This window comes from Melampsora larici-populina (genome assembly GCF_000204055.1).
Source record: "Melampsora larici-populina 98AG31 unplaced genomic scaffold MELLAscaffold_15, whole genome shotgun sequence".
In the NCBI taxonomy this organism is placed as follows: Eukaryota; Fungi; Basidiomycota; class Pucciniomycetes; order Pucciniales; family Melampsoraceae; genus Melampsora; species Melampsora laricis-populina.
In genome coordinates this window covers 417,846-444,357 of record NW_006768779.1, presented here as the reverse complement: position 1 = coordinate 444,357, position 26,512 = coordinate 417,846, and the positions used below count along the sequence as shown (strand labels likewise).

Below are 26,512 nucleotides of genomic sequence, written 5' to 3'. Positions count from 1 at the left end.
ATGCCTTCAAGTGAATTTTTACCCTCCTTGTTGAGATCTTTAAGCCACGAAACCTGTCTCTGTCTCATAACTGCTGCGTGGTGAGGTGGATTCGCGCTGGGATCATCCGTAGTTGGTTTGGTCCGACGACTGCCACGTTTGGGAACCGGATCCGAAGGAGACTTGGAAGTCATTTGAACCGTTGGAGCGTGAGGCTGGGTAGATGGTGAGAGAGAAGAGTTACCAGAGGACTGGCGAGAGATTGGAGACCTGAATAGCGGGTAGGGAGAGTGGAGACCCGAAGAGCGGGGTGGGAAATCAAGCTTACAAACTAGGTGCTGGCGTGTATGTTCAAAAAAAACCTATTTCAGCAGAGACATAGAATGATCTAGAAAGTAGGTTTTGGACAAAGGTAGCTCGGACCTGGTTGTTTTGAGTACCGTAACTGTTGAAGGAATCCTGACAAAAAGCATATTGTAAGACTTTGATGGAGCTTCTGGTCATTGATCTAGGAAAAAATAATGACAATATGAGGAATTGTAAAGCTTTGATGTGTGTTTTACACAGGACTCTAACAATTTATTGGCTTTTATTATCACATATCACACTTAGTGTACATCTGGTATTGTGTTGAGAACAACAATCTAATATATAAAAATATAGAACAGGCCCGCATGAGTTCGGGTCTCTCATTTTATCCGTCAGTCGGGTCCCTTTGCTTATGTGAGGCTCCAGTTGCTTTTGCCTGTCCCATTAGTTTTCTTTTGATATCCAGTTTTTGTTGCGGACTCCACTCAATACACAGTCGCTTTTATTCCTTTTGCTACTTTTTTATAGCAGCTTGCGCATTTGGCCTTTTGTTTACTCATTCTTTTGATATTGAGTAACTACATAGCATGTAATGTGCATTAACTTAAGTCGATCTTTGTTATCATCCACTGTATATGTATGCCATGCTTCCTAATGTACTTACCTTTTGTTTGCAGTTCTTGTGATTTTGCAATGTGCTGGGTGCTTTTTGATTTGGTACTGGACAAGATGTTGGCCCACATCTTTGTCTATAAAAGATGCTCTCATATCCCTCGTCCAGAACAAGTCAAAATCAAAATTCACCAATATCACCTTTGAAATCATATCCTGCTAAATTTTCCATCTTCTTTCTATCACCAAACCTTGATCCACATTCTTCCAAACCCCTGAACCCTACTTCAACATCTTTATCCTCTGCTCTTCAATATCACCTCATTTGCGCTTTATCTTGTGTATAGATACCATTTTCTAACCTGGTAGTTTGTATTCATCTCCTAATGTCGACTATTGTTTTGGCTCCATCAAAAGTGAAAGCTGTGAATGATACACCTGCTTGAAACCTATAAAGATATTTGCTTTTACTTATCTTCCTTAGTAATCTCATTTTCATACTTAATTATCTTACGCTACATTTCATTATAACAAGGCATCACTTATTTGATTCATTCTTCAATCTAACAATCTTGCACCAAGGTCTTACACACTTATTTTAGTATATAAGAATGAATGTTCTCCTCAATATATTGTTCTCTTTTATTCTTCATTCATTCTTACTTTTGTTTTGTGTACCCATAGGTATCTTTGCTTTGCACTCTCACTTGTGTTCTCTTACTGCCTACTGAGAACACCTCGTGATCATTCAAACCTTGTACGCTCACAAAACCTACTATTCAGATGTATTACCTACAAACATAAATAGTGGAATATGTCATGTCCTGGGAAACAAAGGGTTGTAATGAATCTTGTTAAGGACCTTTGAACAGGTTTCATGATTGTACTTACATACTTTACTCATTGTCAAGCATAGGCACTATTCCTTGAAATATTGGGTAATAGGAAAACAATTGACTTCTTGCTTGGTGAAAACAACCCAGACTGTTGAGATGGTTAATTCGCGTCAAACAAAAAACTGTGACAGGGCAATGATTACATTTGGGACTGTGGTGAGTTAAATAGACACAATTGGCCTAAATGGCAGAGTAGGTTTCAAATTATATAATCCAACTCTGTATGGAGTATAGGTTGTGTTTCACCAGTGACCTGTGGCGGGCATGCCCGCGTAGTCTCTAGTGTTGTATATATAGAACAAATGCTTTTGTCACATGCCTTATAACTCAGTCAAGATTGTCCAGTGGTTTGGGAGAGACAGGACCAATGAGATTTGAAGCCAGGATTGCAAGTGCTTTTGCTCAATGCATTGCATTTAACCATTCAAGGCCTTCCAAATCCAACTCACTCTGGGAGTGTCTTTTTAAAAAAGGTGCTCCAGCATATCTTTTTTCTTGGTAAGACCATGCTCAGGCGCCACTAGGCACACTGTGTGTGCTTCTCAAGGCTTTTCAGAAAATAATTTTTTTATTGCAATTGGAAAAACATGGAATCATACAAAATCTTTGTTTTTGCTTAGAGAAGAGAATGGCAGGTTTAGCTGCCCATGAGAAAGCCATTCCCAGCAGGGGCTGCAAGATTTGAACAGTGGAATACATCATGGAATACTTCAATAGCTTCTACATTCCAGTTGTTTCAGTATTCAATTGGGCAGTTGTGCGTCAAATTTGTAATTGTTAATCCAATGGTAGTGAGACTTTGATTGGAACTGAAAAAACCAGGTACTTCATGTGACCAGATGAGGAAAGAGCCAAACCTACTATATTAGCTTTGGATGTGCCCACCTACTTTGTGAGTTTCATAGGTGCATCTTTTGGCCAGGTTTTCTGTTGCACCCCCAGCCTGACTCCCTCAATCAATTCATGGTTAAATGATGTGTCTTCATGAATTACATATCTCTACTCACACCAGTGACATGTTCATTAGGCATTCCAGAATGGTCTAATATGGACCCCAAAATGCACTTATAGGTATATCACAAATACACTTCAGTGCACATTTAAATGCACATGAACAGTATGCTTGACTAATACAGAGTGTGTACAGGATGAGGGTCCCTTTATGCCTAACAAATGCACCAGGGCCCGCCATGTATTCAGTACCACACAGCCTTTAGGCACTGCATGATCTCAATTTCTTTGGCATGTGTGGTACAGGGTGTATTGTCAAACATTCTTGCTCCTTTTCTATTGTATCCGTCTTAGATGACGTTCTGTGGAACTGCCTAGTTTTGGAAAGGCTTGCAAGCATGGAAGGTAAGAGCCAGAATCCTTGGTTAAATGGTTTCATGATTACCCTGTGCATTAATTTATTCTGAGTTTCAACAAAATTGATGTGTCATACTGTGCCACAAGTTCAATAATGTCTTTCCTGATTTTGACACATGTTTTCAATACATGAAACATGAATGGGACATTTTAGATTTTTTGAATTCTGTTTGATAAGGGACTGATTTTGCCACTTTTTATTTTGATTGCACATTTACTTTCTGGAAAATAGTTAAGCTAGTCATCTTTCACACCCTTTACAAAAACCTATCAGTAGATCAAAACAAGATGAACACTTGGACCACCTTGATACTAATTCTGTGGAAATTATATCATACTTGGGGGCTACCAATGGACACCCTTGATATATCTCACAAGTTTGATAAAATGCAAAATGAGATTCCAACAGATCTCACAGCACCTGAAGACTTCAATCGGGGTAAAAGTCCTCATCCAACTTTACATCAAACACATCCAGAGCCTCTCGATCATGGGATACTAGGCATGATCACTTCAAAAGATCCAATTTTTGGACAAGATCAAATATACCATAACACATACACAATCCCAGGAGACTCATGTAACAGTGACTTATTGGGCTCTTGGACCTTGCAGAAATCCCATTCAACAAATGCCTTGCGGGGACTTTCTGATGAAAATCACCAACATTCAATAAAAGATATGTTTTTGGCAGCTCCGCACAAAAAGAAATTAAACATGGGGCATCTACCAAAATATGAATATCATCCAGGTGCACAATGGGGAAATGATCTGAGACAGAGTTCAGCAAATCTCCCAAGCTCAGATATTTGGAAACCTTGTGGTCCATCAGAGCTACAAAGCATTTATTCTCCAAGATTGAATTCCTTACCTGAACATCTCTCAGTGGATGGTTATAATGGTCTTTTTCAAAACCAACACTTCTACCCATCTGCGACAGAACCCACACATCTTCTCCTTAATCCATCATATTGGGTAGACAGCACAATCCATAGAATGGCACATCTGGATAGTTTATATATTCCTCAAGAAAATATTCCGCAGGTCAATCCAATATATAATTTCCCAATGCCTACATCCTCAAACCCAGTGAGATTGGAGGGCTCAAACCACAATCTTTTCTTACAGGGAACACCAGGAGAGCAACAAGTGTCTCATTTGATTGAACCTCAAAACAATCATGATATAGTTACTATACCCCAATCTGTATCCAAAAGATTATGTCTCAATTTGGTGGAAAATTCAAAGCAAAGTAAAAACCATCCACTGTCACCAACAGAATGGCAGAGAAATGTATTGGAAGGTAGTAGTCATCAAGAAAAATACCCCTTTCCATCCACAATTGAGGCCCAACACATGACTCCTGAAACCAGACCTTCAGGTGCTGATGCTCCAGCTGCCTCGTCATCTCTGCTTGCCACAGCTGAGGATATATCTGAAAGTATACCAGGGCCCATAGTTCCTCATTACACAGGATCCAAGGATACACAGCAGGGCAATAATCTAAAGAAAAGGAAAAAGTCTATGTTAAAGTCAAATGATCAGCCCAATCTAACAGTATCTATGACAGAAAATTTGGAGGAATCTAATGATGGTGGCCCTGATAACAGAGGTATTGACACTTTTGACAAGTATCCAATAGAAGCTTTTGTAAATGATAGAAACTTCCATAGCAAGTTGGTTAAGTCAATAAAGCTGTTTAGTGAATCAAAAAATCTTGAATTAAAGACATACAATCCAAAAAGCTTGATTTTTGTTAAAGACCTAAAAAATGAGGTAGTAAAATCAACTGATATAGATTTTTGGCCTCAGATTCACAAGGCATACAAAACATTGACTGTGCCTTTCATTGGAATATTGTTGATCTTACATCCTCAAACCTATACTGAAGCAAATCTTGAGGATGAACTGATTCAAGATGGAACCAAATTCATGCAAACATTTTTTTCTCAGTTGTACAGAGTAGGTCTTGAACATGAGGTCAAAGGATGGGAAACAAACTTTCACAAGTGTTTTGATATATCTAAACCTTCTAATTTACTTCATTATACTACAAAGTTATCTCACCCATCACGTATTACACTGAAATTACTTTGGAGTTTATGGAAAAGATGGTTTAGGGGTTCTACTTACCAAGACAAAATCATTGTCTCAGGACTTGACAATTTTGCTATACTTATCCAGAGGAATATCTTGAAGTTGAAGCCCCTGACTGGTGTCAGTACATTTGAAGCACCATTGAATAACTTCCAAATAAAACATAACAGAAGAATCCTTGGAAAAGCTAGTAAGAGTGGAAATTTTACATGGAGAGCTTTATACCGCCCAGCAATTCATATTGGGAAAGAACATTATGAAATGTTAACACTGCGGGAGGACTCAGATGAATTTTTTGATCAGTTGAATGAAGCACTAAAGTCCAAAGATGTGCCCAATAATCCCAGATTTGATTCAAAAGGCATACACATTGCAGATGTGTTTGTGAGGAAGCTGTATAATGAGCTTACCCCATGCTTCTTTGGGAGTCTTGTGGCTATGCATTCAAATATTGAACATGGTCAGCTCTTGGAAGACTTGATTGATGATGGCTGGAAATATCTCAGGAGTTTTCTCAACTTACTCAAAGGTTCAGTCTCTAGGAAAGAGCTTGAGGGCATTGACACCATGGAAAAGCAGGCTCTTGATATGTGTTTATCATTCTTTTCAAATGGTTGCCGTTCAAAAGATTTCTCTTTTGAAAACATCCTGGCATTGTTGACTTCCTGGTTTAATAAATCTTCATATCCAAACAAGAAGATGGTAAGAGAGGTAAACAATGGATGGTACCTTCTTGAGATGATACACAATAAATATCAAGTCCTGATCACATCAATGAGGTAGATCCACCAACAATGAGAAATATTGATGGATTGCACTGGTAATCACTTTTTTCAATCACAAAGATTTCTTGGGAAGCCAATCCATATGCATGTTAGCATATTTGTTCATGAGAGTTTAACCTAGTTTTGTATCTTGCTTGCATAGAATATCAGTGCCAAGCTCTGAACTACACAATTTTTGGTCTATACTGAGCCACCTACAAGTGATTTGTAGAACTTTTTGATGCTGTGTGCAGTAATCTCCACCTCTCTAAATTCAAGTTTCCTGCAAGTTTTTCTTCCATATATATATATATATGCCCAGCTGTCTAACTTCTTTTTAGACATTGCCTTTGTCTAGTCACTCATTCCATGGATTTTATATATCATACCTATTCTTTACAATAACAGGTAGTGCAAATAACATCTATGGTAACACATAGCTCAAGAGGAGATTTAGTTTTGGTGGCCCACATATATATTGCACACAAAGAGCCATGAGTTTCAACTAGCTCACTTTTGTCCTTACTCAGGTAGCAGTTTCTCAACTCATCATTCCAGAAATGGTTCTCAAGAAGTACCACGTCAAAACAGGAATATACCTGTTTGGTAAGAAGAAGATGACATACTTCAGACTCTTCAATATACCAGCACATTTCTGTCCTTTTTTGTGGGTCACAGATTTCTCTATTCACTGGCTTTATAGAATCATACTTTATTTCTTGTGCATGCAGTGTCACTGTGCCAGCTGATAAGACTCTGGATGGTGGGGGGCCTCAAGGGTAAAAAGGCAATACTTTGTACCTACTTAAGCCCCCAATTTCTGTGGCAGACCAGATGGGCACCGTGTATGAGCATGGGACACAGATTTTTTCAAAATTATTTAGGTATCTCAAGACCTAACTTATAACAAAATGGGCAAAATGTCTTGCATTGTATTGCAAGGATGTGGGGGTTCCAGTATTCAATTGAGATCTTTCTGGATAGACTAGATTTGTAAGGATGATTTGTAAGAAAAAATCAAACCACAAATATTAGGATTCTGAACCAGAAACTGGAAGTTTTGGTGATAATTTCAATCTTGTTGTGCAAGTCGGCATCACCCCACAGTCCGGCCTCCACTGGATCTCTCTGTCACAAGCTACAGTACAAATCTTCTTGGGGGTGTAGTGTGAACTGTGCTTCTGGAATCAACTCAATGGAGAAAGATGAGTAAAAAGATAGTGTCTTCCAAAAGTACTTCCTTATGTGAGAACCTTGCACAATCAGTATCACCACTGGATTCTCAGAAGAATTTAGAGGAAAACATTATGTTCTACATTTGCAGTTTTTTTACAAATATTTATGGTCTACCAATATTAATTCAGAAAAACATCAGAGTTTTTTCAGAAGTTTTTCAGGACACCAGAAAGTCAGAAGGTTTTTATGTACATAGACTAATATGACCTAGGTCAATAGTTAGTATCTTGATTGATTGATTCTTTTTAAACTTGAATTGAATTGATTCTCATGTCAAAAAATTCAAGGGAGCTGAAATTGGTGAAATGAAGTGGAGGAAATTGGATGGAGATGAGATAGGCAAGATGAATTTACAGTGGATGATGAGTCCAATTACACACCAGTGAGCTCATATTGGCTTCTGGCACTTGTATGGCATGAGGGGCATTCAAACACGCCAGGATATCAGAAAGTCAGAACACAACAAAAAGGAAATTTCTGATGTTTTGAAAAACTTCTTAAAAAATATTTGTAGACCATAACTGTGGGAATCAAAGGCAGATGTTTGACCATTGGGTTGACTTGCAACCATTCTATTGCAATACCCCCTAATACTCCCTGTTCACATTGTCACACATAGGGTTTGGCCATAGGTATCACAACATAGAATGTGACACCAAATCAGGAGTACAGAAATACCAGTATAGTTTTTGATATTCAATACATGAACCACAGATGAGAGCCTTGTACCACATGATACTCAATATCAAACATCTCTTTGTATTCCCCCTCACAAGATCTATATATGTGGGTGTTTTTGACACTTGATTATTGCTCTTGCACCCTTTCCATTGAGGCAACTGTGAGCATAACTAATGATCTTGTCCCTTATCCTCATCTATTGACCAAAAGTTCAAAAAGGAATGAAGACATGGAACACCTTGATATTCATTTTGTTGAAATTGTGCCACATCTGAGGGATACCAATGGAAAGCCTTAACAGGTTCAATAGTGGTAAAGTGACATTAAAACCCTTGTGAAAAACCATATGAAAGAACCTGTATGAACCAATATGATGTTTTTGAAATGAGATCAGGAATAACTTACTAAAATACTTAGTAAAAGACACTGAAGCAGTGAGATGTGGTGTTTGGGAGAACTTCCTAGGCAAAGTGCCTAAGGTTAATAATTTCTTGACCAATGAGAACAACAAGCAACATCCTACGTGGTGGCTAGTGGCCAAAGATAATGTAAAAATTGTGAAACTGATAATAATGAACCAAATGAAACAGCATAGCGTTTAACAACAAAATATGAAACTAATAACAAGTTCAAACAATAACTTCAATAGAAAAGAAACCTGAACAATAACCATCATACAAGTTTTAAATAATATAAGATATAGCCAACATAAAAATAAAATAAAACCAACCAAAACGACCAAAGAACAGTAAGCTTTGAACTTGGAAAATATGAAACAATAATAAGATTGAAACAAGGGAACATGGGAGGGTTGGACACAAAAAAGATAACTTGTAGAAGATAAAATCAATGAAGTAAACACAATGGGAGGAAATCGGTAAGAAGGTAAAGAGCCTATGACATCATCCAAAGATGAGTGGTAGAATAGACAATTCAGCCTGAGCCCCAACCCGAAAAACATGGGTGATGGCCTACCCGCACCCCGCACCGATATGGCCCCCCCGTGCCTGAACCCTACCCAAACCAATTGAAACCCAGCTTCCAGGAGGCCCCCCAACCCCTATCCCAAATGCCTAAAACCTGCAGGAAGCCGGGGGTCCCCGCAGATGAGATCAGGGCTTTGAGGACTAGGCCCCCCGCGCCCAGCCCTATGGGGCCTCCAATGTACTGCGGTCCCAGAAAAGGTGACCGAACCCGCACCCCAAGGGTTTGGGGCTTGGGGAACCCTTGGGGCATTGGTTCCAAGGCTCAGTCTGATAGACAATGGAAATTCTGACCTGTCAGTGACATGTTGTATGTAATACAGTTCCAATTTCTCTCATTCCATTCAGTTAATAACAAGTTACCAACATCAAGGTTTTTTCAAATGGGGTTCTCATCTGGGTACAGATTGCAAGATCTGAAAAACCCATGTGAACAGAAAGCAATTAGACCCAAATTTCAATACCCCCTCATCATAACACCAACACATCCAAATCACCTCTCAAACCAGCAAACCACTCCCACAGAAACTCCCACCAAGTTAGTTCAAACGCCCTTGAGTGCTATTGCAACAGACATGAAGCAATGGCTTTGTGACCTGAGGAAACCTCTCAACTGCAAGCCTCAACTGCAAAACAAACAAGGAAATCTCTTTCTTTACATTTTATTTATGAAAAGATTGATTGAGTGAATTGAACTTAAGAAAGTCTCATAAACTTTGAATTAAATCACATCTGGTATTGCTAACTTTTTAAAGAGATTTGATTGTCAATTGGTTTCTGTAACTTCATTATTGTTTTGGTTATTTGCCTTTACTTCAACCAATTTCTTCAACTTCATGATCATTTTGATGATTTACATTTATCCAATTATGATCATTCCATTTCATTCGTATGAATTCCTTCAACCAATCTCAACATATCAACTACTTTTGATCTAAAAAGAAGTTAACATTAAGAATCTTAAGGAATTGATTGTGCTTGTCTCTGTCAATCACTTAGGCTGAAATGAACTGACTGTGACAGTTGAGATATTTTGTGAACTCTAAATTAAAAATTTCAAGTTAGAAAGGAAAGTTGATGTAATGAGTAAACTCGTGGGCATGGTGGAAGTAAGAAGAGAAACAAGTGAAATAATGGTGCCATGTGATGATAAGAGCTTCCTGTGGACTGACATTCTAGGAATATTTGAGGGGTATGAGACAGTTCTGGATAGTCTGGGGCTCTCAAACATTCCAGGGCTTGCTTTGCTTGAATTTTGTATTCAAGAAATTGAAATTGAAATCAAGACAATCACCTTGTTGTTGGTTGATGACAAATAGAAAGGTGAAGTGATGGGTGCCAAGTAGTAGATTTGTGAACAGATTGATTGTGTGGAAACTATGCATTGATTGGTGGTAGATGTTTGTTGTGGGGTAGGCAATGAGGGCAATGGGGTTGTGGTAAGTTTTTTGGAATTGAAAGAGGATTTAGCCATCCTACATTGAACTCAATTACCTCAGACATACAGTCCAAGGTAATGATCCAAGGCCTCAACTGGCACTGAAAGACGTCTTGGCTCAAATACTCAGATGTTGTGTCCAAGGTACTTTGGTCCAATTTTACCTTTGATTTGTAAATTTGGGGTAAATTTGTTGGCAGTGTGCATGGTCTCATACTCCTACTCATTGTGTATTTAATTAGTTTTTGTAGCTTGACTTATTTGTATGAGTAAATCTAGCTCTTCAATTCCCTTGTTTCTTACTGCTCCTCATCCTTCAACATGTTATCAAAACCAGCAGTGCCTTTATTGAAGACCATCCTTTGATACTTGTGAGGCTGATATCTCACCTTTCAAGCCCTTCTTTGTTGTATCAATTTCATGAGTGATGTACTTATCTTATCCCATGAGCTGTTCTCTCCATTCTATGACTGGGTTTTCCAACCAATCAAAGACACAGCTGACCAACAGTAAATCAGCTGTACAGAGTTCTTCATAGAATGACTCATTGAGCCACATTGTGTGCACTGAAGCAGGGAAGCATCTCCATCTGGCTTTGGGAACAGCTACGAACATACAGCAGAACAAGTCCACACACAATTGGTACTTTGATTAGCTTCTTGAAAGGCAAGCCCTGTCATAATCGCATGCGTTGCCTCAATGAGACGGACTGCTAACACTTGTTGAACGGGACTAGTCTCCTAATAAGCTGTCGAGCATGACATCTGTTCTCGCAATATCTTGATTCCGGTTGAGAGGGCGGCTTTCAATTGTTGGCTCAGTTTGCAGGTGGTACTTGAACTCTTGTTTTTGGATCAACCAACTTCTGGACATCTAAAGATTCATTCTGTCAGATCCCATGAAAGTTGTCTTGGCATAAGTTTAACCTAAACACTTACATGATGTTGTCAAAGCCAAAATTGAGAACCTGAGATCAAGAGCCAGTTGCAAACGTGCGTGTTACACGCGATTTATGGCTCTGAATTAACAACTAGGAGGCCATTGCCGAGGAAAGACACTTCAGACTTGAGAAACAAAGGATGCTTACAGCACGCCTTGATACGGATTTGAGGCCTGATTTCCTGAAGATCTCCGGTCTGAATCATGATTGAAGATTGCTGTGATCGAGAACATCAAGCCAATCCATGCCAGGATTGGATTCTTTAGCATGAGGGAGACTCCAGCAAAGACCATCGAGGAGACTATGTATTCAAGTTCAGGTTCAATCAGTCTCCTTGTGGGAGCCTCACACTGGTTACAAGCGGAGCGTGGATTGCGTACGGCCAGTCACGTCAAAATCATCGTTATCCTCCGTGGGCCAGACAAAGCGAACGGCGCCTTATAACATGAAGTTGACGATAGTAATACGGAAGATCGGAGGACGAGTTTTTCAATGCCAAGTCAAGCCCCGTTTCTCTTGGATCATTCAAAGAATGCACTCACGTTCAGGGGCTATCATTGATCTCTTCTCTGTACTCGAAGATGCCATAGCTATTAGAGAAGGTCTATCGATGAAAGGTGTGACACAGATGATAGATATAAAATGTAGGTTGGTTCAAGGCCCAAGTGGCAAGGGCAATCGGGTGTTGATGACCAAGAGGCGTGATATGTATGTACTCGACCCGGACTCGGTATAGTCTGCGGATCTGAAGTCCACTGTCACACGGGTATGTATGCACTCAAGACGGCGTGATGATTTTGATAGACTTCATGAATTATATCGATTCACCAGCCAAATCTCTTTACCAACGTCCCTATCCAGAGAATGGCATTTGACGCAGCCCCTCGGGATTCAGTCTCACCAAAGGAAGCAGATAACCGGACTGCTTCATCCTCCCTCGTACACGAAGGTCTTCCCGTGGTCATTGTTAGTGTCGATTCTCGCGACTATGAACAAACCAACCAAAATTCTGCTGATCTCCTTTGTTCATCGGTATGGAAGGGCTTATCAGAAGAAGTACAGCTGTATGTATACTTCTGACGTTTACAAGAACAAAAAAGTATGGCATGATGGTGAGTGCGGTAAGAGATCAATGCTTGCTCCTTGCACACCATTACTTGTAGAATATCCCTTGAAATGCAAGGCTTGGGGAAGGGGCGCAAGGAGACCAGAAGCTTGAACGAATACCTTGATTGATATGTTTTATACCACCCGAACGTTCGTGAACCTCATATTGAAATCACGATGTCTAATTCAGGCGAGGTCCGCTTGCATCACGTAAGTCTCACATTTGCTAGAATATTGCAGCTTAACGCCTTGTGACCATAGTATGTCTGATGTCCTCATGTTCTGGGTCGAACGGACAGGTGAACTCGAAAGCATACCTTTATTCTGATCGTTCCGACCGCTTAGCTGAAACTTTTGTGAAGGCTGCTTCGCGACGGTCGCGGTTAACGAGCCAACCAAATGCTGGGCCTTCTTGCCAACTTCCTGACACGTTTGCGCTTACGGAGGATGATGAAATCGAATTCAATCAGGTTGAAGACGATCACCAGCTCAGGGCTAGTTGCTACCTAGCCCAGATCGTCAATCTTATAGAAGTTGGGTACAAGGTACGAATGAAGATGCCGATTCCTATGTGCCTCTTCGCTGTTTCATGGTTGTCTTTTCTTTCTATCCTCAAGGTTCTTCCAGTGGCAACGCCTATCAATCCACAGGCCCGCCAGGAAAGTAGCAAACGCAAGATGGAATTTCTGGATGAACACATCAAGCAATCTGTCAAGTCTAAGCGTCCTCATCCCTCCAATGCGTCGACTAGCAAGCCTGTGCCACAGATAACACCCGCGCGATCTCGTCCACATAACGATACTCACACCAGTCCACTGAAGGCCATAGATTCTCTACGTAAGCGCATGATCACACCGTTGCAGGCTATGCCACTTCAAAACGCCTTGCTCGCCCAACCTTTTCATAGCCCCTTACGAAATCGGTCTGCTGCGCCATCTGAACTCGATTCATGCCCTTCTCATGACACCCCATCTCGAAATCCATTTCGACCTCGTCCCCAAATCGACCAGCCGATTTCCCCTCACGGTAGTCGAGTTAGCAACTTAAAGACACTAGATATGGAGTGGGACTCCTTCTGTGATGCTTCTGATGAACCAGATCAAACTTGATCAAGCGATAGGACCTCTGTCATACTCTTGTCCAAGCAGAGCTTACCTGTATTTCTTGAGGAGGCGAAATGTTCATAGCTGGAAGCCGAGCTGTATTAATTGCCTTCTGTGGATGATGCAAAGACTTTGGAAGTGAGCTTGTCTGGATTTGATACAATGTCTAGCAATGCTTTACACCTCCAGAACTCATCAAATGTAATCTTGCGTTGATTTGACAATGTATGAAAACATGGCCACACAATTGGACCATTGTATATATGATCGACGAGAAAAGTCTTTAATTTGCTTGTCAACTCTTTGAGGGGAACACTTAGTTTTCAAATCTATCTCTGTCATTTTGGAGCACATCACCACTCTGTCTAATGACATCTCAGTCTGCGGATCTCGGGTCGATAAATTGAATTTTGTGGTGCACTGTAAGCTGTCTCCTGATATCCAAATTTGCTCAATATATACATGGTGGTGTGTTAAAAGGCGCAAGAGGGGAGGAAAAACTTACGACCGGGTTTGCTGCTCGCGCTAGAGATGATGATGCAATACAGCGGTGATTGCTACCTTGAGAGAATAATTCAGGAGGGTCACAATCAACATCGATGATCCGGAGATGAAATCCAAAATCACTCATGTCCTCTCATGTCCAATGGATCTGCAACAATCTGGATGAGTAATACAAGCTCTACCGGGATTTGAAGTTAAGTTTGCTATCTTCACAGACTCATTTGAGATGCTGTCCACCTTATGGCGCGCTTCCTGGCCTTGACAACGCCGCCGTAGCCGCTGAGAATCTTTAGAAGTCAAACCAGCTTGATGGACCATAAAATGTTCCTCAATGTGAGATAAATTCGATGGGGCTTGGATTTGCCTAACATCAGATTGATGAGTTCCACTAGCCGCAACGATTTGGCTCACACGCTGAAGAAAGGATCGCCATCAGTTATGTTCTTCTAGAATCTTTCTGCATCCATCTTTGAAGCTGACGGCACAGAAATGGGCAATCATGTCCGTCGTTTCAGGCACATAGGCATCGGGACGACCGAGTGCTCACTGACACCACCCGCGCCGACTATTCTTCGGATTCATCGCTATCAAACTTTTCATAGCATTTGTCTAAAATTTTTCGAAGCTCTCCAAGTGTCGCCCCAGATTCTGGTCGTCCAGCTTGCATGGCGAAGAAGAAAAATCTGATATGGACGATTGACAAGGACTTGGGTTCAACAAGAGGTAAATGAACCGGTACTGAGTGCCTAATACAAGGAAGCACATCAAGCGTGGGATTACCCAAATGGTCACTCGCGAAGTTTGACTTCAGAGCGTGAGTCATCCTAGACGATCCGACCTCAAAGCGACCGCTCGCCAGAGCGTAACACAGCCCTCATCGTAAAAACAAATCAAATTGGCCGTAGCTTTGAGGCTGCACTGGTTGTATGTTTACGTCTTATCCTATCAAAGGCCTGGGTAAGGCTTTCTAATTATAATTATGGTGGGATTGACATGAATATATCTCATATGATGTCATTCATATGATGTCAGTCGTCCCCAGTCCCCGCCCTCCATTTTCTAGTTCAACCAATGATATAAACTCCCGAGTCGTGCCACCCTGAGTTCACGCAGGTTTCCGCAGACTTTTCCTGCAGAATATCGACTTGACCGTGCCGCAAACTTCGAGCATCAAACATATTCAGACTTCTTGATGAAGTCGGTTCAGGTGTCGCGTTATTTCAGGACGTGGTGGCTCCCCATCCTTATAATTACTCTGACAATATACCATTTGTTCTCTCGCGGCTCGTCTCCACATTCGAATGGCCCGTCTCCTTCGTTTTCCTCGACTAGGCTCGTTGGCGATCTCTTACCCTCAACGAGTTCGACGAAGAAACAATTGAAGACCACGAGATCGTACTCAGATCTCTCTACTTGGGTGGTATGTCACTCATATTGACAAGGTATCTGCGTTCCCAGTCCTCGAAGCCGAACTGATGCATTCGACTTTCGGGCTTGTCCAACACTCTGCACTAACTTGGACATAGAACCCCTTCATCGGAACGGATAACTTGGGTTTCGTTAATCCTGGCGCTTCAGGTGGGTCCGACTGCCGGCAATCTCGAATGCACATTGAAACCTGGGCTGACCTTCTCATCTACGCAAACTCCCAGTTCCTTTCGGAATGGTAAAGATTTCAGTCGATTGTCAGGGTTATGCACCAGCTGGTGAGCCATGACCCGCACTTCATTGTCTTTCGATGTCACTGATCATAGTGCGAGCTACTTTCAGGATATGTTGCCGATGCCAAGGCTCAAGTTTTCGGTCTGAGCCCTTTACACGACTCAGGAATTGGAAGCGCGCCAGGGTGAGTGTGTTTACTAATGCAAGCAATGCAGCCAACGTCCATTCATCACGATACTTTCTATCACCAATAGCTCTTATGGCAACTTTGAGATCATGCCCATGCGATGTCCTCAGGGTTTAGATACTTGTAACACTACAGTTGAAGAAAGAATGAAATACCGGGCTGCAGGCTCTGATGGTCAGTTTTTTTCTCTCATACCGTGGGACGAGTCTCATCCACTCATAGTTATGAGTTTTTTCAATCAACAGAAGCAGCACCTGGATACTTTTCCAGCACCTTGAAAGACCCTATGATCAAGCTAGAGGCCACTTCTACGCGCAGGGCCGGTTTGGAGCGATTCACATTTGAGCCTGATAGTGGGCAAAAAGCCTATTTTGTGCTGGATTTGGCCCATGACATATCCCTCACTTTTGAAGGTAAGATGCGCTGTCAAATCGATAACATCTCAGATATCCGATCACCAAAACCACTCACTTATGCCATGCTTCTGAATGCACAACTCTTAGGAGGGCAGATGGAGATTGATCCAAAGAAAGGACGTATCAAACTGGGAGGAAGATGGGGGCCAAGGTGAGTGCACTTTTCAAATGATTGCCCGAGTATTCTGTCTGATGCCAGGTTTCCAGCTTCGGATCAGGAGGCGTCTATCAAGCATTTTCGTGCTATGACGTCACACAAAATGGAGAAACTCCATTGGATGAATTTGGAGTGTGGTATTTTGACTCGTAAGTAGTCGAAGTACATCAATTTGAATTCGTGATTCTAACGCTAATTCATCCTGGCACAATTCCACAGGAATTACACCACAAAGATACAACCTGGCCAGACCAAACTCGACATGCCTTCCGCCAATGGGGAAGCTGGAGCCGTATTCTCATATCCGGCCGGGATCAACATCATCAACATCAGGGTGGGTACTTCGTTCGTCTCTGCAGATCAAGCCTGTAGGAACGCGGAAGAGGAGATTGGCGAAAGATCATTCGATCAGATTCGAGAACAGAGCGTGAAAATGTGGAATGAGCGTTTAGAAATCTTAGAAATTCCATTGGAGGATACTGAAGAGGACATTGCGGTAATGATGTTGGTCAAACTATCATATTTTCTTCAGCGAAGCTTTTGAGCCTAATGACGTTGGCGCGGTCGATGTTCAATGTGTTTCAGATACTCGAGCATGTATCGATCTTTTTTGACCCCAAACAATGCAACGGGCGAGACGCAAGGTATACAGTCTATCTTGCCTTTCACTGCTCTATACTATCCATTTTCTAAGTCCAGCATGCTTCTGCGAATACTGACGCCGTCTTTTGATTTGGAACACTATAGGCTTGTTCGAAAATACCACATCGCCCTACTTTGACTCCCTCTATTGCTCATGGTTTGTCATAGTTTGATGCATGATATGATGGATTTCCCCACTAAAATGGTGCTTGATTTTACACTCGGATCATTATTACAATCAGGGACACGTCCCGTACGTTCTTTCCATGGATGAATCTTCATTCACCTAGAGAAAGTGCGCAGCTTGTTGAAGGATATATCGATGGCTGGCGCAAGACTGGGTCAGTTCAACTTAATCTCTCTACGAATTTTTTAATGCTGATCTGTTCTTTTTGTATGACTGATGTTCTTTGAACTTTTGAATTTAGTGTAATTCCTGAGTGCCGCAGCAATGTAAATTCCAATTTCAGTTGAGATTCAATACTTGACCTCACATAAACTAAATATTGACCGCTTATGCTCTTCTTCAACAGAACCTGCCTGGATATTCTCAAGGTGGAGCCCACGGCCTCAATATCATGGCTGACTTTGCGCTAAAGTACCACAAGCAAGCTGCTGACCTCGGAGTGGACCTCCACGAGATGTATACCGCGATGATTTCTGATGCTGAGAATACACCTGATAAGTCAGTTCTTTTGTATAATCAATTCATGACCAGACTCCAAGTTGATATCAGCCTGTGCGTATCTATTGTTTCAGTTGGGACTTTGGCGGACGACAGGTCAATGTTTGGAAGTTCGTTGATCTGTTTTGGTTGTTCCGAGGAAAACCTCAAAAATTTATCCTCATTTCTCTCCTTGAACACTAGAAAATTTGGGTATATCCCTTACGGATATGATGATCCAACCAGCACTGGGCATGTCACACGTGAAGTTAGTCGAACATTAGAGGTTAGTTTATTTTGTGAAGTCTTTTATACCAGATCAAATATTAAAGATCGATAAAATGCTACGCCAGTATTCGTGGAACGATTTCGCTGTCAATCAAGTAGCTCGCCTTCTGGGTAACCTCACAGACGCCGCAAAGTACGAGACTCGAGCTCTGTGGTATCGCAATGTATGGAATCCAGATATCGAAAGCGATGGCTACAAAGGTAAGAACCCATGATCAAACCATCTTACCTTGAAAGACCTTCCGAACCTTTCTGACCCCCCGCCTTCACTTCAGGATTCTTCCAAAGACGAGATGAAAATGGCGAATTTTATTACACAGATCCAAAAGCCTGTTCCCCCAAAGACCCGGTCAAAGGAAGATCGTGTTATTTTGATTGGACGGATAGCACAGGGTTCTACGAAGTGAGCAACTCATTTTCTGCTCTTATCTTCCGCCTAAGAAACTAACCTTAGCATGGTTTGTGATTGCAGAGTAGCCCATGGGAATATAGCTTGTACGCGCCCCACGACACAGCACATCTGATCGAACTTCATGGGGGCAAGGAGATCTTTGCGAAAAGATTGGACCATTTCTTTGATGCAGGCTATTATTCTGCAGGGAACGAGCCCAGCTTTCAAGCCCCAGTAGGATATCATTATGCTGACAAGCCAGCAGACTCAGTCTCACGGAGTCGATGGGTGGTACGCAAAGACTTCAACGCTACTTCAGCTGGAATCCGTAAGTCATCGATGTAAAGTGTACACAGTGAACCGATACTGACGTGCAATTCATTGATCATGTATCACAGCTGGAAATGATGATCAGGGAGCCATGGCCACTTTCTTGCTGTTTCATCTATTGGGTTTGTTCCCTGTTCCCTCAACAACTCAATACCTGGTGCTATCACCTTGGGTATCAAGGTATACACTTCACAATCGCTATCTCAATGTTGCAACCACCGTTCGAGTAACTGGTTTCGACAAAAGGAGTTTAGTTTACCCTATACCAAAGGGCGTATCTGCTTATGTGAAGGATGTCAGATTCAATGGAAATGGTACATTGTCGCGGTGTTTCATTGACTTTCACAAAGTCTTTACTGTCGGTGGAGATTTAGAAATAATCTTGACGGCAGACCAGAAAGAAGCTCAAAGTTGCAATGGACATCTTCCTGACTCCCTCTCAACCGGCGGATTCAAAGGTGATTCTTAGAGGAAAGGTCACTCTGCCGCGTATCTAAAGTACAAGTTCACATACCTCGCTGCTCGATTCATATCTTAACCGCTTTGCAGTTTCTTCTTCACACATAAATATCTCCCCCTAGAATTGTTATTTGAGGATGATCTATAGCAAAATATTGTAAATTCGTCCTGTTGATTGACCCTATCATAAATAAAATGTATATATGTATGTACTCCGCCCCTTTTCCCCAAGAATGACTTTGGTTCTTTATCTACTAATCAAATTTATTATATGACACAACCCAATCACTTCACATTTATCTAGCCTCACAAACCGCGAGCATCTCTGCACGAAGGTCTTCCTAAATACCTTTGTTCAAAGAGCCTCTAGAGTTGTAATGTGGTGGCGAGTGCCAGTGGGAAACACGATTGTCCAGCTCCCATAACAGCAGATCCTAAAAGTTACGCACAAAGGCAGTTCAATTATGTTGTCAGTGTGGTGCTCTACCTCAGTCTATTCCATGAAAGTTATTCTGGAAGAGAGGACATGCTAGCAGGGAGACACTTTGAATTGTTTGCTGTTATGGTAAGCCAGCTTCACTGGGTTGAGTCTCTTCCCCATACATATCCAATGGAAGTGTGTTATCTCGCCGGTATCTGACATCAAACCACTAGGTCACCCAGCTTGAAAAGATAATGAATACCCAATGAGATTGGTGTGGAACTAGGATGCTGTTATTGTTGATTTGTTGATTGTAGAGAGCAAGCTAAATTTTCCAAATTGAGTAATTCTACAAAGCAGTGTTAAAGTGAAGTTGATGTGTAATCTGTTTGAGTCACGGCTTCGATCAAACTCAAGTGTTTTGAGTGTTTTGAATTTCTTGTCTCCTTTTGGTGGTATACCCTAAGCACGCGACGGTAGGCCAAAGTCCAATTTCAAGGTCGGGGCGGTTGATTCGGCCCTGGTGACAGTTGAGCTCAGACTAGACCAGCTCAGCAACTGGTCGTCTAGAACACATGCGCAGGAAAGGTATGTATACCATAGAGGGGGACTCTTCCTCTTCCCCCCTCACGCTACACTTCCTTTCCTCCTGACTCACCACTGCCGAATCCCTAGCTCCGTCTTCTCTCGTTTCAATTCTCAAGCTTTAGTGCGCTAAACTCTTGAATCGAGGGAAAATTTTTTAGTCTTTTCTTAATTCTTACTCTGATCTATCCGGATAAAACCAAGTCTCCAACCTCTTCGTTTTCCTTTTCTGAATACTCTAAATCACATTCTAGAAATAACCAACAACTTTGGTTTATTCTGGGGTTTATGAAGAAGAAGAGTACACAGAATCGTATTCAGACGGAAACCTCGAATAGAAGTAACGCTTCCATAGGCTCAGTAACTACTGATCCCACCTCTGAGAAGCACAATCGAGCTAGCAAGACAGAACAGCAAGCGATAGCCAGAGCAAACCGAGCGAAGTCAAGATCCAGAGAAATGTCACCCTCCCAGACACAACCGACGTCGAACTTTACATCGGGCCAGCCAACCAATGCGACATCCAATAATATGAACGATGAGCTACGCGCTCCACGTTCAACGGAGCTCGCGGTTGGTCAAGGGGGGAATGGAGAGTCACAAAACAAGGAGTCAGCGGATATCACCACTACCGCGAGTTCCAATGTCGGCGGCAGAACAGCAGATCCTCCGAATAGAAGGTTGAAACTAACTTTGAGCAATCAAGGTGCCCAATCGACTTCTCGAGATCAACTTTCTTCAGGTGACTCCTCCTCGTCAAGCGGTAGCGACGGCGATATGCTGATAAGGAAGGATAAAGGTTAGTAGCTACATTCTCACGTCTTCCTTTCCCAGAGATTTCTCGGGAGTACCTTCCCATTATAGCGCCTCTTTATTGGGCAGCTGGGCAATTTTGGACTAAGCTGCTTAATGCGCTGTCCCGTCACTGGGAATTTGGGGACTGGCGAAGCCTTTTTTATACCATTCCAATGAGGCCGCAGCCAAGAGCGCGAGCATGGTGAACTCTACAGTTAGTGTTGGCTGCGTTGACGCGCCCGGATAACACAGCAATATCCAAATCCGATTCCATGCTTCCATCGCCAAGATCTTAGTCTTGTGCTGATTTGGTGTGCACTTGTTCTTATCTAGTTCGTTTCAACAATTTTACGAAGGAACAGAAAGCGGACAAACAATCCTTGGTTAATGCTCTCGTGGACGCGATTGAGCATGGGACAGAGAAACAAGTTAGAACCTTGTCGTCTGAACTTAATGTGAAGTATGGAAATGGGGCGCCTGTTCTCCCCCGCTTAAGTAAGCCTCCATCCTCGTCAAACCAAGGTACGTCAATCCAGACTGGGTTCTGGCGGGAAGTTTTTGGATTACCAACCATGTCTGCGCCCTGCTTCCACATCCCTTTTTAGGACCAAGTGAGACGGGAAAGAACCAGAAGCAGAAGAAGAATTTGAAACGGAAGGACAAGAAGTCAGTTTCTGAGCCTCCTTCCTCTGCGGAAATCCAACCTCCAGCGAAGAAAGGGAAGAGTCGTGCCAAAGGAAAGGGGAAAGCTCCAGAAGTCCAAGATTTTCCTTCCGATTCTTCTAGCTCATCGAGTTCCTCCAATTCAACCTCGGGATCGAAGACGAAATCGGGGATGTCATCTGAATCTTCTTCGTCGACCAAGAAAGGAAGTAATGACTCCAGTGATTCTTCCTCGGATGAAGACCCTGAGCTGAGCTTCGAAAATCGATCTTTAAAAGCGGCGGATTTACTAGACTTGCCAATCAAATGGGATAAGGGGTTTAGGCGTTTGCGGGCCTACGTTCCATTGACCGTCTTCAAGCGCTCCTCGATCAACTACTGGCATACGGTCACATCTCTCCAACAATCTTCCATGAGTAGCACGTCAGCTCCTGCCCCGGAGGTTCAACTAGAACGACAGATTAACTTTGGGGATTTCATGGAAATGTGCGACTTAGAAGCACGTTACGCCAGAGAAATTTACGACCTAGCTCCTTATGCGGATTACATTGAGAAGCATAAGGAAATTGTTACCACCTTGAAACGCAAGTATAAATGCTGGATGGTTGGCCTAAGGTATCACCTTTTAGTTCGAACGGTGATCTTCAGAAGACAAAGAGTTGTCAAGAAGAAGTCGAAAGGCAAGAAGTCGAAAAAGGACAAGGTCATTTTACCTTTTGGACTCCAACCTGACATCAAAGATGCAGCCAGGTGGGAGGCAGAAGTAGCGGGAGACCTTCGTTTTGAGGACAATCCGTATGCGCCCGGCAATCCCAAGTTCGGTTTCGATTTCTCATCTGGGAGGCCTCCTGTCGGCAACCACATCTCCGGGGGAAATGGCGGCCAAACCTCAACGTCCGTGCATCAAGCATCCTGTTATGGACAGACTTGGGGGTTTTCGGTGACGAGGGTCAAGGGAGTTCTGGTGAGGATTTGTATCTATTACCAGTCTTCCTATGTGGATTGTCGGATGAGGGAAAATCTGTACAGGCAATGTATCTACAACTATAAGATGGTTCTCGAGCTTGTGACATGTAATGTGAATATGTCACTCAAGTGAAATAGAACCAGTTCATAACATTATCCCCCCTTTAATGCCCAAGCTTCCTCTTGCAAGCTCTGCATTCTTTCCACGGGCTGCGTTAAAAAACCCAGTGGGAAAAAGCATAGCCCTCTCACTTCTTCCGCCTTCTCCTTTTGTACTTATTTGTTGCGTCGGGATATTTTAAATTAAACTCATTAACTAAATCTTGACTATTCTTGAGGTTGATTTCGGGTTCCCATGAATTGTTTTCCTTGCCAAATCCTTTCCAACTCACAAAGTATTCCTTCTTGTTGTACCTTCTTCTACAATCTAGTATCTCGTTGACTTCCCATTCTTCTTCATCCTGTATTATGATTGGTTCGACTGGGGGTTGTTTTCGTTGATGTATTGTATCCGGGTTATGTTTCCTGAGTACAGAGACATGAAATACAGGATGGACGCTTTTCATGGAAAGAGGGAGATTCAATTTATAAGTAGAATTTGATATCTTTTGGATAATGAAGAAAGGACCTAGCCATCTATTTTCTAATTTTGGGCTTGGCCTAGTTGTCGAAATGTTTCGTCCGTTCAACCAGACTTGGTCTCCTACTTCCCATCTTGGTGTTTGTTGTACTCTTTTGTCAAATTGTTCTTTCATCTTCTCTTGAGTTAATTCTAAACATTGATTTAATTCAGATTGCACTTCGGCGAGTGTTTGCATCCTCTTCTCTACTGCTGGCACACACTGTTCAGCTGATGGTACTTTGTTGAATGATGGGTTAAATCCATAGTTAGCTTTAAACGGTGAAATGCCCGTGGATTCATGGTCTTTGTTGTTATACGAGAACTCAGCTGTGGGCAGTAGACTTTCCCAATCGTCTTGTCGATATTTAACGAAATGTCGTAAATATTGTTCGATTACTTTATTGACGATCTCGCTTTGACCGTCTGTACGTGGGTGGAAAGCGGTTGACGGGTGAAGGCGTATACCTAGGCGTTTGTCAATTTCTTCCGTGATCTGTGAAATGAAAATACTACCCCTATCTGAGATTATCGTCTTGGGAGTTCCATGAAGCTTCCATACGTTCTTCATCATGAGATCTGCTAGGTCTTCAGCCGACATTGATTCAGTACAAGCAATGAAATGACTCATTTTCGTTAATCTATCCACCACGGTTAATATGCTGTTGTAGCCGTTTGATGCAGGGAGGCCGGTGATAAGGTCATATGAGATATCCGTCCACGGGCCAGCCGGTATCGGTAATGGCTCCAGAGTCCCAAAGGGTTTCTGTGTGGTTGATTTAACCCTTAGACAAGAGTCACAACCGTCCACGTACCTGTTGACGTACGCTTTCTGAGATGGCCAGATGAAGCTTCTCCTGACCAATCCGAGAGTCTTTGCTCGACCTGGGTGGCCCGCAAGCAATGAGTCGTGTCTGCTTCTTAGTATTGAGTATTTGATGTCGTCGACGTCAGGTACCTCTATTCTACCTTGGTTGTAGAGGATACCATCTTGTACTTTGTAATGCTTCAAAGCTGCTTTCGTCTTGGCTGATATCGGGTTCAAGGTTGCGTTCATCAGTTCCCCTATCCTGTCACACTCTTTGCTTGCGTCTCTGATTCGTTGTATAATTTGATCATCCGTAGGAATGTCCGGTGCCTTAGTGTCAGTTTCAGCGATGCCCAATACATCCACCTCAAACCAGTGCTCAGAATTGTCGAGTGCAACCACTTCATCTTCGAAGAACCCCTCTACGCTAGCAAGCTCGACCGGGAACGTGTCTGGGCCGATGTTTTCGGGTCTTAACAACTGGCCAAAGGTCAATTTTTCCTCGTTAGTAGGCGCCAGGTCCGGTCTTCTAGATAAGGCATCTGGTTTGGTAGCTTTACTGCCGGGTCGGAATTTAATCACGAAATCGAAACAGCCCAGTGTCTCCGCCCATCGAGCCTGTCTGCGGGTAAGCTGCTTGGTTGTCATGAAAGACTCCAGGTTACGATGGTCCGTGTAGACTATCACATCTAGGCGGTTGGGGTTTCCCTCCAGGTAGTGGCGCCACTCTTTGAAAGACGCGACAATCGCCAGTAGTTCCTTATCAAAGATCTCATAGTTCCTTTCAGCTTGGACTAGTGATCTGGACAGGTAAGCTACTGGGTGGAGTTCTCCATCGTCCTCGCTGCATTGTGATAGCACTGCTCCTAATGCAAAATCGGAGCAGTCACATTCCAGAGTAAACGGCTTGTATGGATCGGCTATCTTCAGTACGGGTGCGGTGGTGAAGGAGGTCTTCAGGCTCTCAAAGGCTTTTTCGCATTTTTCATCCCAGACATAGTGCGCGTTGAGCTTGGTCAGATTATGAAGTGGTCTTGTGGTTCTTGAAAATTGGTCGATGAAACGTCGGTAAAAATTGGCGAATCCAATGAAGCGTTGGAGTTCAGATACTGATTGGGGTGCTGGCCATTCTTTGACGGCTTTCACTTTCGTCGGGTCCATTCTGATTTTATTCTTAGAGATAATAAGGCCAAGGTATTCAATTTCCTTCTTCGAGAACTCGCATTTTTCGGGTTTCAGCCAGAGTGTATGCTTGGATAGGACGTCGAGTACGCCATCAACAGCGCCTTCGTGATCTACTTTAGGCTTTGTATAAATCATAATGTCATCCAAGAAGGCCGCGGTGTCTTTACCTATACGTCCCAATAAGATATCTTGAATAAAGTATTGGAAATAACCAGGGGCGCCTGTTGGCCCAAAAGGCATAGTCAGAGGTGCAAACTGGCCTTGTTTGCATATAAAGGCCAGTTTATCCTCATCACCCTCTGCTACTCGAAGATTACCGTACGCATTGCGCATATCAAGCTTGGTAAAGTCTTCGGCATCCAGCAAACTGTCGACTAAGTCCATAGTCAACGGTAGTGGGTATTTGTTCTTGACGGTTAGGGCGTTGAGCTTACGGTAATCAAAACAAGGGCGCAGATTGCCGTCCTTCTTCCCTGTGAATAACACAGGGGCAGCCCATGGCGAAGTGGTTCGACGGATAGTCCCGTTGGCTAAGCCTGAATTCACCAATTCCTCCAAAGCAGCGTCCTTGGCTGGTGATAATGGAATTATCCTGCTAGCCTGCGGTTGAGCTCCCGGTATCAGTTCGACACGAAAGTCGTAGCGGCGTCTCGGGGGTAGGCGTTGGGCATTGGACTTCCTAAACATGTGTAAGTGCCTATGATACCTAGACGGGACAATTTCCTCTAGAGCTTTGACGGGTTCGAGTTTCTTTTTGTCGGCGGCGAGTCGTGCTGAGGTTGACCAGGACGTCTTGGCTGCTGTGACCTGGATTGATGTGTTATTCAAGGGAGAAACAGGCTTGCCAGCTGTTCGGGTTGAACATGGGTTGGAATCAGTAATAAACTCACATTGCGGGGGCGTTGATATATCTAAAAAGACATTAGCCCCCTCGTCACTGTTCCTTGCGTGCCCCTGAGGCTCCTCCTTGGGATCGTCGGGGTTCTGTGGCGGGACGGACGAGGCCGTATTCACTACGGCCGTAATGCTCGTATCCGGGTCTTGTGTCGTGATGTGTTCGTGGTTTTCGTTGTTCGTGGTGGGTGTAATCGTGATAAGGGGGGAACTATCGGGAGATAGAGGGTTGTCATCTGTTTCAAGGTGATTAGGATTAACTGGACTCTCGAACTCACATTGCGGGGATGCTAACGTGTCAGAATTGACACACATCCCCTCGTAATTGTGCCTAGCGTCCCTCATGGGGTCCAACGAGTGGCC

General features: G+C 42.8%; 6 protein-coding genes across 6 annotated transcripts; 4 read left to right on the top strand and 2 right to left on the bottom strand.

Annotated features, from left to right (window-relative positions):
• Positions 1-3,515: 3,515 nt before the first annotated feature.
• MELLADRAFT_62569 (uncharacterized protein) lies at positions 3,516-6,044 on the top strand (the record flags this gene model as incomplete). Its single annotated transcript, XM_007409355.1, has 1 exon — positions 3,516-6,044. One exon carries the CDS (start codon positions 3,516-3,518, stop codon positions 6,042-6,044), a length of 2,529 nt encoding a protein of 842 aa, XP_007409417.1.
• A 6,112-nt stretch (positions 6,045-12,156) lies between these two features.
• Positions 12,157-13,788, top strand: MELLADRAFT_71680 (uncharacterized protein; the record flags this gene model as incomplete). Its single annotated transcript, XM_007409356.1, has 5 exons — positions 12,157-12,269; positions 12,355-12,420; positions 12,606-12,620; positions 12,710-12,955; positions 13,028-13,788. 5 exons carry the CDS (start codon positions 12,168-12,170, stop codon positions 13,517-13,519), a joined length of 921 nt encoding a protein of 306 aa, XP_007409418.1.
• A 352-nt stretch (positions 13,789-14,140) lies between these two features.
• On the bottom strand, positions 14,141-14,518 carry MELLADRAFT_105806 (uncharacterized protein; the record flags this gene model as incomplete). The annotated part of the gene is made up of 2 exons (XM_007409144.1): positions 14,141-14,431; positions 14,498-14,518. The coding sequence occupies 2 exons, from the start codon at positions 14,516-14,518 to the stop codon at positions 14,141-14,143; spliced, it is 312 nt and encodes a 103-aa protein (XP_007409206.1).
• Positions 14,519-14,582: 64 nt separating this feature from the next.
• Positions 14,583-14,840, bottom strand: MELLADRAFT_85681 (uncharacterized protein; the record flags this gene model as incomplete). The annotated part of the gene is made up of 1 exon (XM_007409143.1): positions 14,583-14,840. The coding sequence occupies one exon, from the start codon at positions 14,838-14,840 to the stop codon at positions 14,583-14,585; it is 258 nt and encodes an 85-aa protein (XP_007409205.1).
• Positions 14,841-15,668: 828 nt separating this feature from the next.
• Positions 15,669-19,223, top strand: MELLADRAFT_35559 (family 92 glycoside hydrolase; the record flags this gene model as incomplete). The annotated part of the gene is made up of 18 exons (XM_007409357.1): positions 15,669-15,723; positions 15,788-15,863; positions 15,934-16,040; positions 16,112-16,279; positions 16,370-16,433; positions 16,490-16,573; positions 16,659-16,943; positions 17,025-17,083; positions 17,187-17,238; positions 17,324-17,422; positions 17,510-17,534; positions 17,615-17,766; positions 17,841-17,876; positions 17,950-18,031; positions 18,099-18,234; positions 18,309-18,436; positions 18,506-18,658; positions 18,840-19,223. Coding segments are annotated over 18 exons (2,145 nt in total), but the record flags the coding sequence as incomplete, so codon positions are not given.
• A 1,284-nt stretch (positions 19,224-20,507) lies between these two features.
• On the top strand, positions 20,508-20,965 carry MELLADRAFT_85679 (uncharacterized protein; the record flags this gene model as incomplete). Its single annotated transcript, XM_007409358.1, has 2 exons — positions 20,508-20,899; positions 20,947-20,965. 2 exons carry the CDS (start codon positions 20,508-20,510, stop codon positions 20,963-20,965), a joined length of 411 nt encoding a protein of 136 aa, XP_007409420.1.
• Between the last annotated feature and the right edge of the window lie 5,547 nt (positions 20,966-26,512).